This window comes from Poecilia reticulata, chromosome 20 (assembly GCF_904066995.2).
Source record: "Poecilia reticulata chromosome 20, P_reticulata-male-v2, whole genome shotgun sequence".
NCBI classification, from domain to species: domain Eukaryota; kingdom Metazoa; phylum Chordata; class Actinopteri; order Cyprinodontiformes; family Poeciliidae; genus Poecilia; species Poecilia reticulata.
The window spans coordinates 21,756,543-21,772,871 of NC_088849.1; the positions used below are offsets into that span (position 1 = coordinate 21,756,543).

Genomic DNA, 16,329 nt, shown 5'->3' on the forward strand with positions numbered 1-16,329 from the left:
ATCATGGACAGTGGCTCTCACACTCACTAGTCCTCTGCCTCCTTCCTTTCGGCTTGTATACAGTCTCAGGGTGCTGGAATTGGGGTGGAACCCTCCATGCATGGTTAGTAGCTTCCGAGTCTTAACATCCGTGGCCTTTATCTCTTCCATTGGCCAGCTGATTATTCCGGCAGGGTATCTGATTACTGGTAAGGCATAGCTGTTTATTGCACGGATCTTGTTCTTGCCATTGAGCTGGCTTCTCAGGACTTGCCTTATTCGTTGGAGGTATTTGGCTGTGGCTCCTTTCCTTGTGACCTCATCGAGGTTGCCATTTGCTTGTGGTATTCCCAGGTACTTGTAAATGTCCTCAATGTCTGCTATTGTTCCTCCTGGGACTGAGACCCCTTCTGTGTGGGCGACCTTCCCTCTCTTTGTAACCATCCGACCACACTTGTCTAGTCCGAATGACATCCCAATGTTAGTGCTGTAGATCCTGGTGGTGTGGATCAGTGAGTCGATGTCTCGCTTGCTCTTAGCGTACAGCTTGATGTCATCCATGAAGAGGAGGTGACTGATTTGGCTGAGGGGGTTCAGGCATATGCAGAACAGCAGTGGGGACAGAGCATCTCCTTGGTATATGCCACATTTGATGGACACTTGTACAAGTGGTTTGCAGTTGGCTTCAAGGGTGGTTTTCCACAGCCCCATCGAGTTTGCAATGAAGGTTCTTAGAGTCCTATTGATGTTGTACATCTCTAAGCATTCAATGATCCATGTGTGTGGCATTGAGTCATAGGCTTTCTTGTAATCAATCCAAGCGGTACACAGGTTGGTGTGTCGGGTTTTGCAGTCTTGGGCGACTGTGTGGTCTACAAGGAGTTGGTGTTTGGCTCCTCTGCTATTTATGCCGATTCCCTTCTGTGCCGTGCTCATATCCATGTGCCTGCTTATCTTAGCCGCTATGATGCCTGACATGAGCTTCCATGTTGTAGAGAGACAGGTTATTGGCCGATAGTTGGATGGGACTGAACCCTTTGAGGGATCCTTCTGTATCAGGATTGTGCACCCTTCAGTTAACCATTCAGGGTGAGTCCCATTTTGTAGCAGCTGGTTCAGTTGAGCTGCCAGTCGCTCATGGAGGGCGGTGAGTTTCTTTAGCCAGTAGGTATGGATCATGTCAGGTCCTGGTGCTGTCCAGTTTTTTATATCCGAGACTCTTTCTTGGACATCTGCCACAGTGATGGTTACCAGGGCTTGTTCAGGGAGGTTGCTGTGGTCCTCTCGTACAGAGGTTAGCCACTGTGCATTGCTGTTGTGGGACGCCTCCCTTTCCCAAATGCCTTTCCAGTATTGCTCAGTCTCCAGCCTTGGTGGGTCTGCTCTGTTGTTATTACCCTTCCATTGAGAGTACACTTTAGCTGGTTGGGTGGCGAAGAGCCGGTTGATTCTCCTGGCTTCATTCTTGTGTATCTCTTTAGGCGGCTGGCCAAGGCTTGGAGCCTTTGTTTGGCAGTTTCGAGTGCTTCAGGTATGGGCATCTGGCTGTACTTCTTGGGTACTGATCTTTTCATTGCACCCCTTTGGAGCTCTGACAGTTGGCTCACTTCCCTCCTTGTTATCTTGATCTTAGCCTCAAGATATATATATATTTTAAGTCCATAAATTTCTGTTTGCTGTTAATTATTTTGATCAGGATAAATCCGGAGGACTTTTATCATCAATTGCTAATGAGAGTTGCCATAGAGACACTGGAGAGTTGTTAGCTTGAAAACAGCTAGCCTTGTGCAGTAGTAACTAGCAACACTAGCTAAAAACACAATCAATAAAAATAAATATGTTAAGATTAGTCCTGTCGCGATAAACTATAAATCAATTAATCGAACAATAAATTAAACCTTTCGACCTCATTTTAATTATTGGCCTTATCGACTCTTTCTGCCTTTTTTTCTTTCTATTGATGACACTGAATGAAAAAGTGTAATGTCCAGCGCTCACTACATGAGTTGTCGGCCCATTTTCAAAACCTGAGAGACACATTAGCCGACAGAAATCCCAGGTATAACGGTTCGATCAGGTTCGTCGTGCCGTGTGATGTCCAGCCACATGGGCACAAAATAATAGCTACAAGTCCAGTTAACTAATTTTAAAACCAGGCATTAATCAATGCTTTACTAGAATCTACCTGTGATGCATGTGGCTGGAGTCAGCGTAAAGTCCTGACTTAATGAAAATCATTATAACCTATTTATGTCACGTTTAACACCGCGGTAAAGCTAGCCGGCTCTGCTTCCAGCCGGCCCAGCACACGATATACAAGTGCGCAGTAGCTCAAGACATTATGGTACACCCATTTACGTGCTGCTTTCACAATAAAAGCGCACATCCGGTCCATGTTTGAGCTACTCAAAATAGGTTTCTGGTCGCTGCATTTGCAAACAGAAAATAATGTATGCTGAAAAACTAATGCAAAATAAAAACTAATATCTCTCTCTCTCTCTCTCTCTCTGTCTCTCTCTCTCTCTCTCTCTCTCTGTCTCTCTCTCTCTCTCTCTCTCTCTCTCTCTCTCTCTAATATATATATATATATCAGAATGTTGCAACTAGATCTGTCTGATGTATAATTTCAAAATAAAAGCTTTTTTAAAAAGTCATTTTTTATCTTTTCTCCCTACGTTGCCATGCCCATTGCTGAGAAACTGTCACTCTGAAGTGGTAGCATTCTTTGGAAACAGAGGGACACCTCTAGAACAGAACCTGAAAGTGGCAATTAGATCTGATGTGTAATTTCAAAATAAAACACTATTAAAATAGTACATTGTATCCTTTCTCTCTACGTTGCCGTGCCCATTGCTGAGAAACTCTCTGTTTCCAAAGACTGCTACCACTTCAGAGTGACAGAGGGACACCTCTAGAACAGAACCTGAAAGTGGCAACTAGTTCTGATGTGTAATTCCACAATAAAAGCCTTTCAAAAAAGTCCTTTTTTATCTTTTTCCCCTAAGTTGCCGTGCTCATTGCTGAAAAACTTTACCAGTGACTTCTCTCACTTCTGGATGACAGAGGGAGACCTCTAGAAGAAATACCAGAAAATATCAAACACATGATATATAATTTTAAAATTAAAACCTTTTAAAATAAGACATTTTTACTTTTATATTCAAAAATAAGTAGAAAATGTAGTGAGGAGCTGCCTCACTCGTCATTTCGGATTTACCTCAATCATCTTATTTATATACAAATTTTTCTGTTATATTCATCTCTATCTATCTATGTATCTATCCATCTTTCTATCGCTATATATAAATACTACATATATACAAACCAGATTCCAAAACAGTTGGGACACTAAACAAATTGTGAATAAAAAATGGATGAGTGCAATGATGTGGAGGTGCCAACATCTAATATTTTATTCTCAATAGAACATACATGGCAGATCCAAACTTTAAACTGAGAGAATGTATCATTTTAAGGGAAAAATATTTTTCAAAATTTCATGACGTCAACAAATTCCAAAAAAGTTGGGACAAGACCATTTTTACCTCTGTGCAGCATCTCCCCTTCTTCTTCCAACACTCAACAGATGTCTGGGGACAGAGGAGACCAGTTTCTCAGGTTTAGAAATAGGACTGCTCTCCCATCAGGCCTCTCAATCATCTTGGGCCTTCTTTGTGGCACCTTCCTCTTTGTGATGCGCCAAATGTTCTCTATAGGTGAAAGATCTGGACTGCAGGCTGGACATTTCAGTACCCGGATCCTTCTCCTACGTAGCCATGATGTTGTGATTGCTGCAGAATGTGGTCTGGCATCATGTTGTTAAAAAATGCAGGGTCTTCCCTGAAAGAGATGACGTCTAGATATGTTGTTCTAGAACCTGAACATAGTTCTCTGCATTAATGGAGCCTTTCCAGACATGCAAGCTACCCAGGCCACCAGCACTCATGCAACCACATACCATCAGTGATGCACGGAGCTTTGATAACAACTTGGGTTATCCTTGTCCTCTCTGGTCCGGATGACATGGCGTCCCAGTGGTCCATAAAGAACTTCAAATCGAGACTCATCTGACCACAGAACAGTCGTCCATTTTGCCTCACTCCATTTTAAATGACTCCTGGCCCAGTGCAAACAGCTGAGCTTGTGAAGCTTAGAAATGGCTTCCTCTTTGCATTGTAGAGTTTCAGCTGCAGCGGCGGATGGCACGGTGGAATGTGTTCACTGACATGCTTTCTGGAAGTATTCCTGAGTCCATGCTGTTATTTCCTTGACAGTGGCATTCCTTGTCTGTTCTAGAGGTGTCCCTCTGTCACTCTGAAGTGGTAGCAGTCTTTGGAAACAGAGAGTTTCTCAGCAATGGGCACGGCAACTTAGGGGGAAAAGATAAAAAAATGACTTTTTAAAAAAGCTTTTATTTTGAAATTATACATAAGCTCTAGTTGCAACTTCCTGAGAGAGGTCTAGAGAGAGAGAAAGATATTAGTTTTTATTTTGCATTAGTTTTTCAGCATTTATTATTTTCTGTTTTCAAATGCAGCGCCTAGAAACCTATTTTGAGTATCTCAAACATGGACCGGATGTGCGCTTTTATTGTGAAAGCCGCACGTAAATGGGTGTACCATAATGTCTTGAGCTACCTCTCACTTGTATATCGTGTGCTGGGCCGGCTGGACGCAGAGCCGGCTAGCTTTACCGCGGTACATTAAAGAAGAACAGCTGAAAACTTACCGGGTTTATCAACTGCAGTAGCAATTTGACTCCAACTCCTCTGTTTATCATTTCTATATTCTTTGCACGAAATGTTGAATAAACATTGATGTTGTTTCCACAAATCATCTCCAATGTCCATTGGACTTCGAGTTGCGCCGTGTCAGCTGTTTGGGATTCCCCTCGGTAATTTCCCCTCAGAATGTGTGGAGGAGAATCTGCGCTTTCTGATTGGCTACCTGTCACATTTAGCTTAAAGCTCCCAGTGGGGCGGAGCGGCCACGACGATCTACCGTAACACACCACACACTGCAGGATGATCGGTTACAAAATCACCAGCGACAATCTTAGATCGGTCAACGACCTAAGATTGTCGTAAAGGGAAAAAAGGGGCAAAAAAATCGTGCAGTATGAACTACTGCTTCAGGTAGAGGGTTATGCCCATCTTCTCTAATTAAATCTAGTTATTACTGAAGGGCAATATAGTATACAGACTTCATAATCTGCTCTCTTTTGGTTGAATGCAGTATTTATTTCCACTTTGGCTTTATGTTGTTTAGTTTTATTCAAGTATGTTTATTGTTAATACATTACATACATTTGTTAATATTGGGAATCCATTTTATTTTTGTTTTTGGTTGTTTAGTTTGTTTAGTTTATCAGTTCCAGTGTTATGTGTTCTTTTGAAAATAAAGTGTATCTATCTATGGCAGGAAATCACATGCATTATTACGTCATTTCCATTAAATCAGTGTCAAAAGGTCTTGAAACAATATTATCGTTTATCGCAATAATTTTTTAGACAATCGTCCAGCAAAATTTGATATCGTGACAGGCGTAGTTAAGATGAACATGTTCAAAATATGTACACTTTTTTGTTTAGATACATGTTGTTGTTGCACAACACCCCCCTTTCTCTCTCTCTCTACTTCCCCTTCTCAGAGAAGGGATGTGCTACCAGCTCTTTGTCTAATGGGTGAATTGAGTTTCCTAAATCTGGCGGGATTTACCCTGTCCAGAACTATTATAATAACCATAACTTATTAGTTACTCTTATTATAATCATAATGTGAGTTTTTACAGACATTTCTGAAAAAAAAACAAGAATAATCCCTTATTCTATTTATTTGATACCAAGTTACAGTTACGTGTTTCCATAAGTGTAAGTATTTGTATAATTAAACCAACACCAATCACTGGTTAAACCAATAGTAATTATTGGTTCAATTATAAGCCACTATTATTAATTCAAGTATTTTACTCTGGGTTTTATCCAATTATTCAAAAATGTTTAGATTTTGTTCTTAAAACCTTTAATGCTTTGAAATAAGGAATAGTCTGAACTATTTTTTGACTTATGCAGGCTGGAAGCTTCTTCTTTCTTCAGGAAACCTGCTCTTCCTGTTTCATGAAACTCTCTGACTATGATTTTTTTTATGATCAGATAGAAAAAAGAAGAATTAAAGCAAAGTTTGCAGGACACAATAACAACACACACAACCAGATAAATTTTATTACAGTCTGACTCTAATGTTGGGTCTTGATGTCACCTATGTAATTAATTTCAAAGATAACTTTATTTATTGTCACTATTAAACTAAAATCTCCAGCATGGGGAAATAGGATGATCTCGACTTCTCTCGACAATGTCAATGGGTTTGTTGTTAATGATCAAATATTGACATAATTAAAGACTCAAATTAGCTGAAATTAGCTAATTTCGTAACAGCAGAATGAGCTAAACGGTTTGCTGCCGAGCATGTTGTAGCCAAATACCACATGTCATAAATAGTTATCAAACCGCCCATGCTAACGGGAGATGTATACTTTAGATATATGGTGTTTCAGCAGCTGCTTTTGATCGTTTTCTTTTCAGAAACAATTATTGTGTTGGTGACGTGCATTGAATCATTCAGACAGAAAACCACAAGATGGCGCCATCTTCACCTCCTAACCTTTCAAAAAAATTTAACTGCAGAACAACAATAATTTGACATCACTGAACCACACAAACTGATATAACAGTAGTTTCTGTATTATTGCTGTATATATTTGGACAGTCTTCATATACATCATGAAGAAAATCAAAGAACTAAGTGTGTTAAATAGATTTTATGAATGTTTGTTGGACATTCTGAACATTTTGACATGAAGATTTTATAAAAACCTTTTGCCTGTCTACTGATTAGGAGTGAAAAATCATGATCCAACAACGCCGCATTTGGGAAAAATATGATCCAGATTACTTTTTATAGATGATAATGAAGATAACAGTGCAGATTATAGGAGCTGAGGAAAAGTGGGTTTTGGTTTGAGTTATCTGGAGTTCATTTTCCAACAAAACTAATATTTGACGTGGCAGCAGCTGAGCGATGTTACAGTGGGATGTGACTGGCATGGGTCTGGCCTGTGTGTGTGTGTGTGTGTGTGTGTACTGGAGCTGGGCTCCTTCATGCTGGCCCCCACACACCACAGCGGACCAGGAGACCAACTGCAGCAAAACTCTGATCAGGTAAAGATCGGTGCATTCACTATACGCTAAACACTTCTTTAGCCCACAAACTGACAACAAATTAAGTTTTTTCCATTTAATTAGGAGCTCAAGATGAAGCTGTTGTGGATTAACGCACTCCTCGGCATTTTTTCTTTCCATCTCTGTGGTGAGTTTCTTCATTTTAATGTTTAAAATTTCCACTAATAACCTGCTGGAAGGAAGAAAAAAATTAGTTTTGTATCTGAATTTTTGTTTATTTTTTGATCAAGTTGGATGCAAGTGCTTTGACTGAGATGAGACTTTTAGCCGTGAACAGAAAGAGAGGTCTGTGGGTCTGTATTTGTTCAGTAAAGGGAAAAATATTAGTTGAGGAACCTGGAGAAAGAAACCTCTTTTAGTTTTAGGACTGAATCCCTTCTTTGTTCAGGGAAAACTGTTTGGGAATGTTAACTCTTTTTTTCCTGTCTCTCTTTTCACCTCACAGTGGCCAGAGTGATTCCAGAAGGAGGTACAGTTTCAATCAAACCAAATATCTCCATCTTTATCTTCTTACAACCTTCACATTTACATTTCTGCAGATTTTTTAGGAACCAAATCTGCAGACAATCACAATGTTAATCCATATTTACTCCTCTGGCAAAGGCAACCGGATTTTAAAAAATGTGTTAGTGGAGATTAGTCAAGTGATTTCATGAATCATAATAAAGAGAGCTGTAAACGGAGATTATAATACATTAAAAACATAATTTAGACAATCACGTTTCTCATTTAACCTCAGATTTAGAATAATTTAATTTAAGGTTTTCAAATTAAAAAAATACTTTATTGATCCATAGGGGAAATTATATATGTACATAAAATAATAAAGATACATAAATATGTACAAACATTACACTGAAACTGACACTTTTTAGGCTTTTCAGCACTTTTTGTGAATCATGTATATTAATTTTATGGAGGTTTTCTCTTATTTTACTGTTTGTTTTTGTTTAATTGGGTTAATTTTAAAGAAACCTAACCAGAGATGGTTGCTATATAAAAGCTTTAATTTGAAATTGAAAATTTTGTTGAACTTTACTAATCTAATTCAAAATGGATTCAGAGTGTAGAAGTAGAGCTAGACAGATAAACAAATAAAGTTGATTTATCTGTTTGTATTTGTTGTTGCTGTTTTTTATCCATAAGACATCGTTGTTTTCCTAACAGCTTCTCAATCACAAAATTATACTTTGTAAGATAATTTCAAATAAAAGTGTTGGTTACTAATTGTCCAAATGTGTCAGGGGGAAACTTTTACTGTGATGCCATAAAACCCTTTGGTTTAGTTTCTTTGTTGTGCAAAAACATATTTTCTCACATTATTTATCTCAATACACCATCGATACATCGAGCCTTTATTGTCAAAGTCTGTTACTGAACTGATTTAAGTAATTAAAACCTGATATAATCGTAAGTATTGCACATAAATATCTGTTTTCTGTAAGCCAGCTGTCGTTCTGTCCCGTTCAGTTCCATATGACGAACCTCCAGCTGTTCCCTACTGGCCTTACTCCACCTCAGACTTCTGGAACTACGTTGAATACTTCAGGTCCATCGGCGCCTACAGCCACATCAACGAGATGGCTCGGGCGTTCTACGCCCACCAGCACCTCGGAGACACCCTGGGATACGAGACCAACGCTGGACATGAACACTGAGAGGACAGCCAGGATGTTTAGAGAACGAAACCAAAATATTCTGATCGAGAGAGCGAAAGAAAAAGGGAAAGAAAGAAAAAGGGTAGATATAAAGAGCCTTTATATCTACTTTCAATAGTTTGAAGCATAGCGATGAATATAGGGAACAGTGAAGCTTTGTTGGTAGAACTGCATAATATATCCATGTACTGTGTGAAAAATAAACAAGACATTTTGCTTCTAGATAAAAGTGTCTAACGAATCTATTCGTCTATATATATTTATCCCAGGTATGGCCAGCAACAAGCAGAATGCCACTTGGTGGGGAGTACTGATGAAATCCCTTAAATAAATGTTATTCTGTTGTTGAAATTTCATCAACAAGAGTAATTAGGGTCTGGAAGCTTAAAAATGTTTGTTATCCTCAGAGCAAAAAAGCAGAATATAGAGAGCAAAAATGCAAAATAAATCTATAACATTTTTACAAACATTGCACCAAAGCATTTAAAAGCAAAGTGAGCAAATTAGTCAGGGATAAACATCCCATCATTAGAATAATACTTTCCCTGTTTTTTTTCTTCTATATTTTAAAAGTCATGATTGAAGTTTTTTTGCATTTCAAAGTATAAGTAAAACAAAAAAATGGATAATTAAACATGAACAAACATTAACAACCATACTATTCCTTGCCATTTATTTCCATATGGTGAAAAAATTATATAAAGAAATAGAAAAACATTTATACAGTAACAGCCAGATTATTTTCAAATAATTGTATTGACTGGATACAATAACTTGACAAAAAAAACTAGTAGTAATGATACTAGGATTACTATTACTTATGAAAATATTAATAATAGTAATCATTACTAGCATTGTTATTATTTGTCTGTACTGAGATGAATTTTAATTCCGTTCAACCATCTTAATTATGAGGTAAAATTAAGATATCCTCTTCATTTTTGTTTTGTTTCTCATTGTTGGGTTAGCGGAATGAATGTGACGGGCAAGCGTTTAAGGCGGACTCAAATAAGAGTCACACACTTGTTTTGTGCTTGCCGGAAGTTAGCCAGTTTTGCTATTAACAAACTGAGCGGTTTTAAACGATTTTAGCGTTAAAACAAACAAACAAACAAACAGTAAAAGAGAAGAAGATGAAGCCTGCAGTGGACGAGATGTTTCCAGAAGGAGCCGGACCTTACGTGGACCTGGACGAGGTCGGTTTAAAGTCTAAACAGCTAATGCTAATATGAGTGCTAATGCTAACAATAATTAAACTGTCATTTTATTATTTTCTGTCGTGTTTGCGTTAACAGTGAGACAAATTTTAAAGCATACGGTCTTTCTAAATACTAAAAATATTTTCAGCTACAACCTAATAAAGAAGTCTACATTCACGTTTACCATAAACAAACCAGACTGCTGCTATTTAAGCAGATCCAAAAAGTAATGTAAACTGATTTGCTTTATTTTCTGGTTCTATTCAACATTTTTACAAGGAATTGAGTTTGTATGTTTTCTTTTTACAAAAATTCTCAACAAATAAATAAGCCTAATTTATTATTTCTATTAAGGTTTTATGACTTATTTTAATCTGTTCTTTCAGCGAAACGGTATCAAAACTGTTAAAAAATAAATACATTTGAAATTAGTTTTACCTTTTTATATTTCAGTTATTGAACTCAACGTTTAAATTGTATTCTGATCTGTCGAGATGTTGTACAACATTCTCTAGCCCTTAAATCAAACGAAGTGTTTTATAACCACATGTTTCTATTTTATTTTGTCAGAATAAACATAAATATATATAATATTCGTACCTAAAAAAGTTTACTGAAATACTGTATATAATAGTTGGTTTCATTCTCTATTAATCATCAGCTTTTCCTGCAAATAAAAATGTGATTTGCTCAGTTTTCCGCTCATGTACAGTAATGCAATGCTGTGTGTCAACAGGCAGGGGGCAGCAGCGGCCTGCTGATGGACCTAGCAGCCAACGAGAAAGCCGTTCATTCAGATTTCTTTAATGGTAAGACACTGAGCTTGATTATTCACTATCCACTCAGCTTGTTCAGACCTGAACTTCAGTTCTTCTTCCTAAAATGTTTCCAAACATCAGAGATGGTTTAAAGAAAACCTGAGACTATTTCTTTTGTTCTGTAGAGATGTGTAGGTAATATTTGCTCTTTTATCAAGCAAATAATTTGATTTGCCTCTGTTGATGTGCCTTCGTAGTACAATTTTAACAATAATGAATAGAAATGTTACACATAAGTGATTCTTAGGCAATTTAAAATTAAATTAGCAGCTTCATTTGACTGAAAAAGAGGTTAACTAAAACTTTCCCATGATATTTTAAGAAAATTTCCCCCTCCAAGGTAGAAACCAGCATGCTAAGCTCCAAGGAAATGTGAAACTTGTAATCTAGTTTGTTCCCTGAACCACATTGTTGTTTCACATTAACCTTAGAAAAAGTCCTGTTGCTTCCCGCTCTGAACAGCAGCTAACGTGCGGGTGGAGCACAGAAAAACACCCAGCTAATCTGTTTTCTGTCCTGCAGCGCTGGCTCCCAGATGAACAATTCTGGCTCAGCAGCACATGACCTAGAAAGAAAAAGAGCTGATTGTTAAAAAGACGATGCTGTTGCATGGTAAAGTGAGTTTATAGGTGATTTCAGACTAAAACTCAGTGGGACGCCTCGCCTCAGTCAGTCAGCCGCTTTAAATGCCTGCACACTTAGAAACTCTCTCTATGGAGGGTGTTTCAATAAAAGCCTCACCTGCTTTATCAATGAGCACAAGTTCAAAACCCTTCATCTTATAGCTGGGTTTCCTAGAAAGTCTGAAAAAGTAGATTTAGCTAGTATTAGTTTGCTTATTCCATATCTGCAGCCTTTGAACACTCCCACATTTGTAAAGTTACAACCTCAAACTTTTAACGCGACATCTCGACCTAAAACATCTCACAGAGCTGTGAGGTGTTCAAAGTTTGTTTTATGACCTAATCCTGGATGTTTTCTCACCTGATAGTCCAGTGGTTCTGATTTGATTGGGAACCAAAATTGCAACATTTGTTACATTTTCAGCTGGAGAGGTTCGTTTTTACCAAACTCTCTGGAAAACCTGTTCCCCTCCACGCCTGTGGGGGTGCTGAAATAAGAACAAACAAAGGAAACAACATAAAAATCTCAGAAGAAGACACTGAACGCAATTTTCTTCTTCGTAAAATGTAAATAAAAATGGAGCAGCGACTGTAGAATGTAGAAGTTCTCTTTTGTCTTTGGTAAAAGACCACAAGTCATTTCTCCTGCTAATGCTAAACTAGCGTGTTTGTTTTGGTTGTATTTACCTAGAATGCCCTGTGCTGTAGTCGGGAGTAGTCTCCGGTCGACTTGGCGTTCACATACAAACGGCACCAGAGTTTGTTTTAATTGAACCAAGACAGGTTTTTAGATGGACCAGATTCACTTCTTTGGTTCGATGGTTTCAGAGTTCAATTAGGTGTTCTGAAAGTCCACAAATGAAGGACTTTTCTAGAAAGTCCAGAAATGAAGCGGACTTTCTAGACCAGTGGTCCCCAAACTTTTTCCTGTGAGGGCCACATAACTTTTCCCTTCTCTGGTGGGGGGCCGGAGTCAGTTTGTAACAGAAAATGTGTTACACGTTTATCACCTGCGCTGCCGGAAATTGTTGACGGGGCGGGGGGTTGAAGGTTGAAACTGTTCAGTGGGGGAAGGGGGGGGTTCTCGATGGATTTTTACCCAGAAAGCACATGGGCAAAAACCGTTAGTGAAACGGTCACTGCGACTGACTAGTATATATTTCATTGAGGGAAACCTGGAATGCGGCATTCATAACAAACACGTGTGTTTCATCTGCTCTACCGCTAGCAAACAACCGTACTGATTAAATAACATAAAAATCAAGCAGTTCCCTAAAAGTCCAACAGATGGCAGCAATGCGCCATGCAAAACAAAACACCCACAGTTTACAGGACACTCTTCCTGCTAAAGAGCCCCCTGGTGGTTGAAGAAAAATCCACATATAAACCGGAAAATACAATATATGAAAAAAAATCTGAATGCTGACCATTCTGACCAAATGTGGCGGCGGGCCGAATCCGGCCCGCGGGCCGTAGTTTTGGGACCACTGTTCTAGACAATTAAAGTGGACTAAACAGATTTAAACTCCTCCAGAACCTCTTCCATGACTCATCCTTGGACTTCATGATGCTGTTTGTTCTCTAACTTTGTCTTCCAAACCTCTCAGAACATCTAAATTACACACAGTTGCTCTACTTTTTATTTAGAGGTATTGGATCAAACAAAATTTAGATCACTAAAACCAGACAAGATCAATGTTTTGCGCTTAAATGTCCACTGGGTAATCAAAACTCCTTGAAAAAGTCTAGAAAACTTCAAAAAGCTTGGAGTTGTAAATGAAAATCATTTTATAAATGTCTCTAATGAACTCTCTGACACCTTTGATGAACATCTGCGTCCTGTGATCGGATTCATTAAAAGCAGCACTGAGGTGCAAATTCATCTCAGAAAAGGTATTAATTAAGTCAGAGGGGTCCAAAGTGTGGGGCCGGGGGCCATTTGTGGCTCTTGGATTGATTTTGTGCGGCCCTTTGACCGCATTCAAGAAGTTTGACCCTGTGACACTTTTTGTAATTTCTCTAGGATGAGATTTTCCGTGGCAAGTTTTTATCATCTTAAATGGAAAACATTAAGTACAACACAAATATTTTTTTTATTTCTTTAGCCTGTTTTTATTATCCTTCTGGCATGACTTATCTCATAAGTCATGCCAGAAACATTTAGTGAGGTTTTGCTCAAAAGCAGACTTTATTATATTTGGCTAAATGCATCAAAGTTTGTAGAAGAAAATTCTTATTTTCGTTGCTGGGAATAAACTTAAAACAATTTATAGATTTAGAAAATGGAAAATAATATTCCCAAGAAGTCAAATGACTGTAAAGGTCAAATATTATGTTTTCTTTTTATTGTCCTGGCAATAGAGAAATAATTTACATTATTTTTGTGTTTCCTAATTGAGGAAATTTCAACTCGGTGATTTTGGCCCTTGGTATTTTGGACACCCCTGCTTTACGTCCTGCTGGTTGGATCTGCTGAATGTGACATTAATATACAGAATAAATGGAGCTGCAGAGTGCGTTTCTCTCCCTCTGATGAGCTGAAGGCACAGTGGGTCATTGTTACATAGATTGCTGATCAGGCTGCAGCAGAGTGAGTTAATAACATTTGGTTGTAGCATCTGGGCCGCCTGCCATGTGCAGCGTAGTGGTGATACTTCAAATCGTTGTCTGGTTGGGAGATGATTTGACATTTACCACCAGGTCTCTGTAGAAGGTCAGCTGAGCACCATAAAACGGTCAATGAAGCTGCATGTAGAAAAGACAAATTATGGGTTCTAACCCAGTTTTAAACCTGCAAAAACTACAGGTAAGCTCAAAATTATTCATACCCCTGGAAGGTTTAAATTTTAAGTCATTTTCGTTTAACTAATTAGTTTGTTATATATAACAATATATATATCAGATATATCAGAAAATCACAATGTGTAACTCTTCTATGTTTGCCTCAGGTCCAATATGGCCGACTTCTCAACAGACTCACTCAGGTTCACTGTATTTATTCTAACAAAAGAGAAAATCAAGTTGGTGGTTAACATCAGTCCTATGCATTAAATAAAATACAATAAGTAACCCTAAACAAACTACAGAGCAGTTAGCATTTGTAAAATTAAATGTAGCTAAAATTCACATTAATAATAATAACAGTTAAAAACATAAAGAAAATATGACAAAATTACTCCTGAAACATTGTATATGATTAAATTTGTTTACAATATGTCAAAAATATAGTACTTGTGAAGAAAAAACAGAGCTGACCCTAATATGTACTGCAGTTACCGACGGCAACAGAAAAAGAGAGTAATGAGAGAGCTGTCGGTTACTTGTTGCTATGGTAACCACCAACTGCCAACAGCAGCGTAGCAGAACTTAAAACACCAACAAATGTCTGGAGAAACAACCTATTGACTAAACAAAATACAGTCAGTGAATAAATAAACAAATTTTCACAAACTTCTATAAAATTGTTAAAATAAAACCCTGTTACAAATGTAAAAGGAGTTATCAACTTGGATGGATGGATGGTTTTGAAAACTGTCCAAAATGTCAGACTTGATTTTGTGTAATTATCTAATTTTACTTTTAATTTATTATATAGTTTTATTTTCTTTTGTATTAATGTTGCAGTTTGTTCATTCATGTCTAATTATGATGTATGAAATTATTAGTCAATAAAACATAAATGACAAAAAACATTTATTTCCATTTTATTAGAAATATGTTAAATAATTATAAGTGAGTGTTTATTGGCACTATGGCCAGAATCTGTTTTTTTTTCTGACTTAAGTTGTGTCTCTATGTGGTTCATCATGAGAAATGTAGATGTCATTATCCAAAAATTGAAAAATAGTATTACAAAATGAATATTTTAGATTTGCTGTACAAACAAAAAAAGTGAATTTTCACAAATAATTTGGAGCTACATTCCACGGAAAAATCCAGGAACAGGTGAATTTACAAATCCACCTCATTTATTTTTTGGTTGGTTTGGATCTAATATCAAAAATATAAAAATATAAATGACATTAACTTTGTTACTGAATCAACCTGACAAACCAGACAGAAGATTTTTCCATATAAACTGGACAACATCACCAACAGAAGATTGAGTTTAAACACTTCATTAATTTATAATTCAATCCTGTAAAAATAAAAACAGCCGATAGCCTGTATTCAAGGCTTTGTCTCAATCATAAGGGTTACTAATCTTTTCCTTGCAAAGGAAAACATCTCCGTTTCTGTTTGAGGTTATATAACCATATGAAAAGTGTGTGGGTGGATTCAGAAGCTGTTTTGATTATGTCTTTTTTTAAGTGCAAACAAAGTTGAGACAAAAACATTTTGGATCAATGCCAGTCTGTATTCGTTCACTTATTGAGGGGGAAGTTTTAGCTCATTTAAAGTGAACGTCTCAGCTTGAGTGGGAGAAGAAAAAAAACCCCCACATTTATTATTTTCAGAATAATTAGCTGAATGGTAGGGGTCTGGTGGAAAACAGCTGGACTCATCCTAACCTGGCCGTTCTCTCCTCTTCCTCTTTTCCTTCTTCCTCCTGTTTTCAGACTTTGAGGATCTGTTCGACGACGATGACCTGCAGTGATCACAGCGTACACAACACAGATGAACAAAACTGCCTTTAATTTCTCTTTTTATTTGTACAGACTCTCACATTGGTGATTAAGTATGCTATTAAAATAAATAAAGTCTTTGTGTTTCCACTGAAAACTGAGTGAACCAGGTGTTTGTGAATACTCACAGTCTCTTACATTCCAGCTTTGGAGGAAATTATGAGTATGGTTTTCGTTCTGTCGTGAT

General features: G+C 37.6%; 2 protein-coding genes across 2 annotated transcripts; both read left to right on the forward strand.

Moving 5' to 3' along the window:
- Window positions 1-4,458: 4,458 nt before the first annotated feature.
- On the forward strand, window positions 4,459-9,010 carry otos (otospiralin). The gene is made up of 4 exons (XM_008396482.3): window positions 4,459-7,198; window positions 7,283-7,346; window positions 7,665-7,688; window positions 8,690-9,010. Exons 1-4 carry the CDS (start codon window positions 7,139-7,141, stop codon window positions 8,875-8,877), a joined length of 336 nt encoding a protein of 111 aa, XP_008394704.1. The 5' UTR covers window positions 4,459-7,138; the 3' UTR covers window positions 8,878-9,010.
- Window positions 9,011-9,872: 862 nt separating this feature from the next.
- Window positions 9,873-16,239, forward strand: cops9 (COP9 signalosome subunit 9). The gene is made up of 3 exons (XM_008396480.3): window positions 9,873-10,073; window positions 10,813-10,885; window positions 16,077-16,239. The coding sequence occupies exons 1-3, from the start codon at window positions 10,011-10,013 to the stop codon at window positions 16,112-16,114; spliced, it is 174 nt and encodes a 57-aa protein (XP_008394702.1). The 5' UTR covers window positions 9,873-10,010; the 3' UTR covers window positions 16,115-16,239.
- The last annotated feature ends 90 nt before the right edge of the window (window positions 16,240-16,329 follow it).

Excerpts from the sequence above, each read along its gene's own strand:
- otos (XM_008396482.3), top strand. The coding sequence starts at position 7,139 with ATGCTGGCCCCCACACACCACAGCGGACCAGGAGACCAACTGCAGCAA. Across the intron at positions 7,199-7,282 it reads TGCAGCAAAACTCTGATCAG|GAGCTCAAGATGAAGCTGTT; the intron begins GTAAAGATCGGT and ends CCATTTAATTAG. Across the intron at positions 7,347-7,664 it reads TTTTTCTTTCCATCTCTGTG|TGGCCAGAGTGATTCCAGAA; the intron begins GTGAGTTTCTTC and ends TTCACCTCACAG.
- cops9 (XM_008396480.3), top strand. The coding sequence starts at position 10,011 with ATGAAGCCTGCAGTGGACGAGATGTTTCCAGAAGGAGCCGGACCTTAC. Across the intron at positions 10,074-10,812 it reads CTTACGTGGACCTGGACGAG|GCAGGGGGCAGCAGCGGCCT; the intron begins GTCGGTTTAAAG and ends GTGTGTCAACAG. Across the intron at positions 10,886-16,076 it reads TCATTCAGATTTCTTTAATG|ACTTTGAGGATCTGTTCGAC; the intron begins GTAAGACACTGA and ends TCCTGTTTTCAG.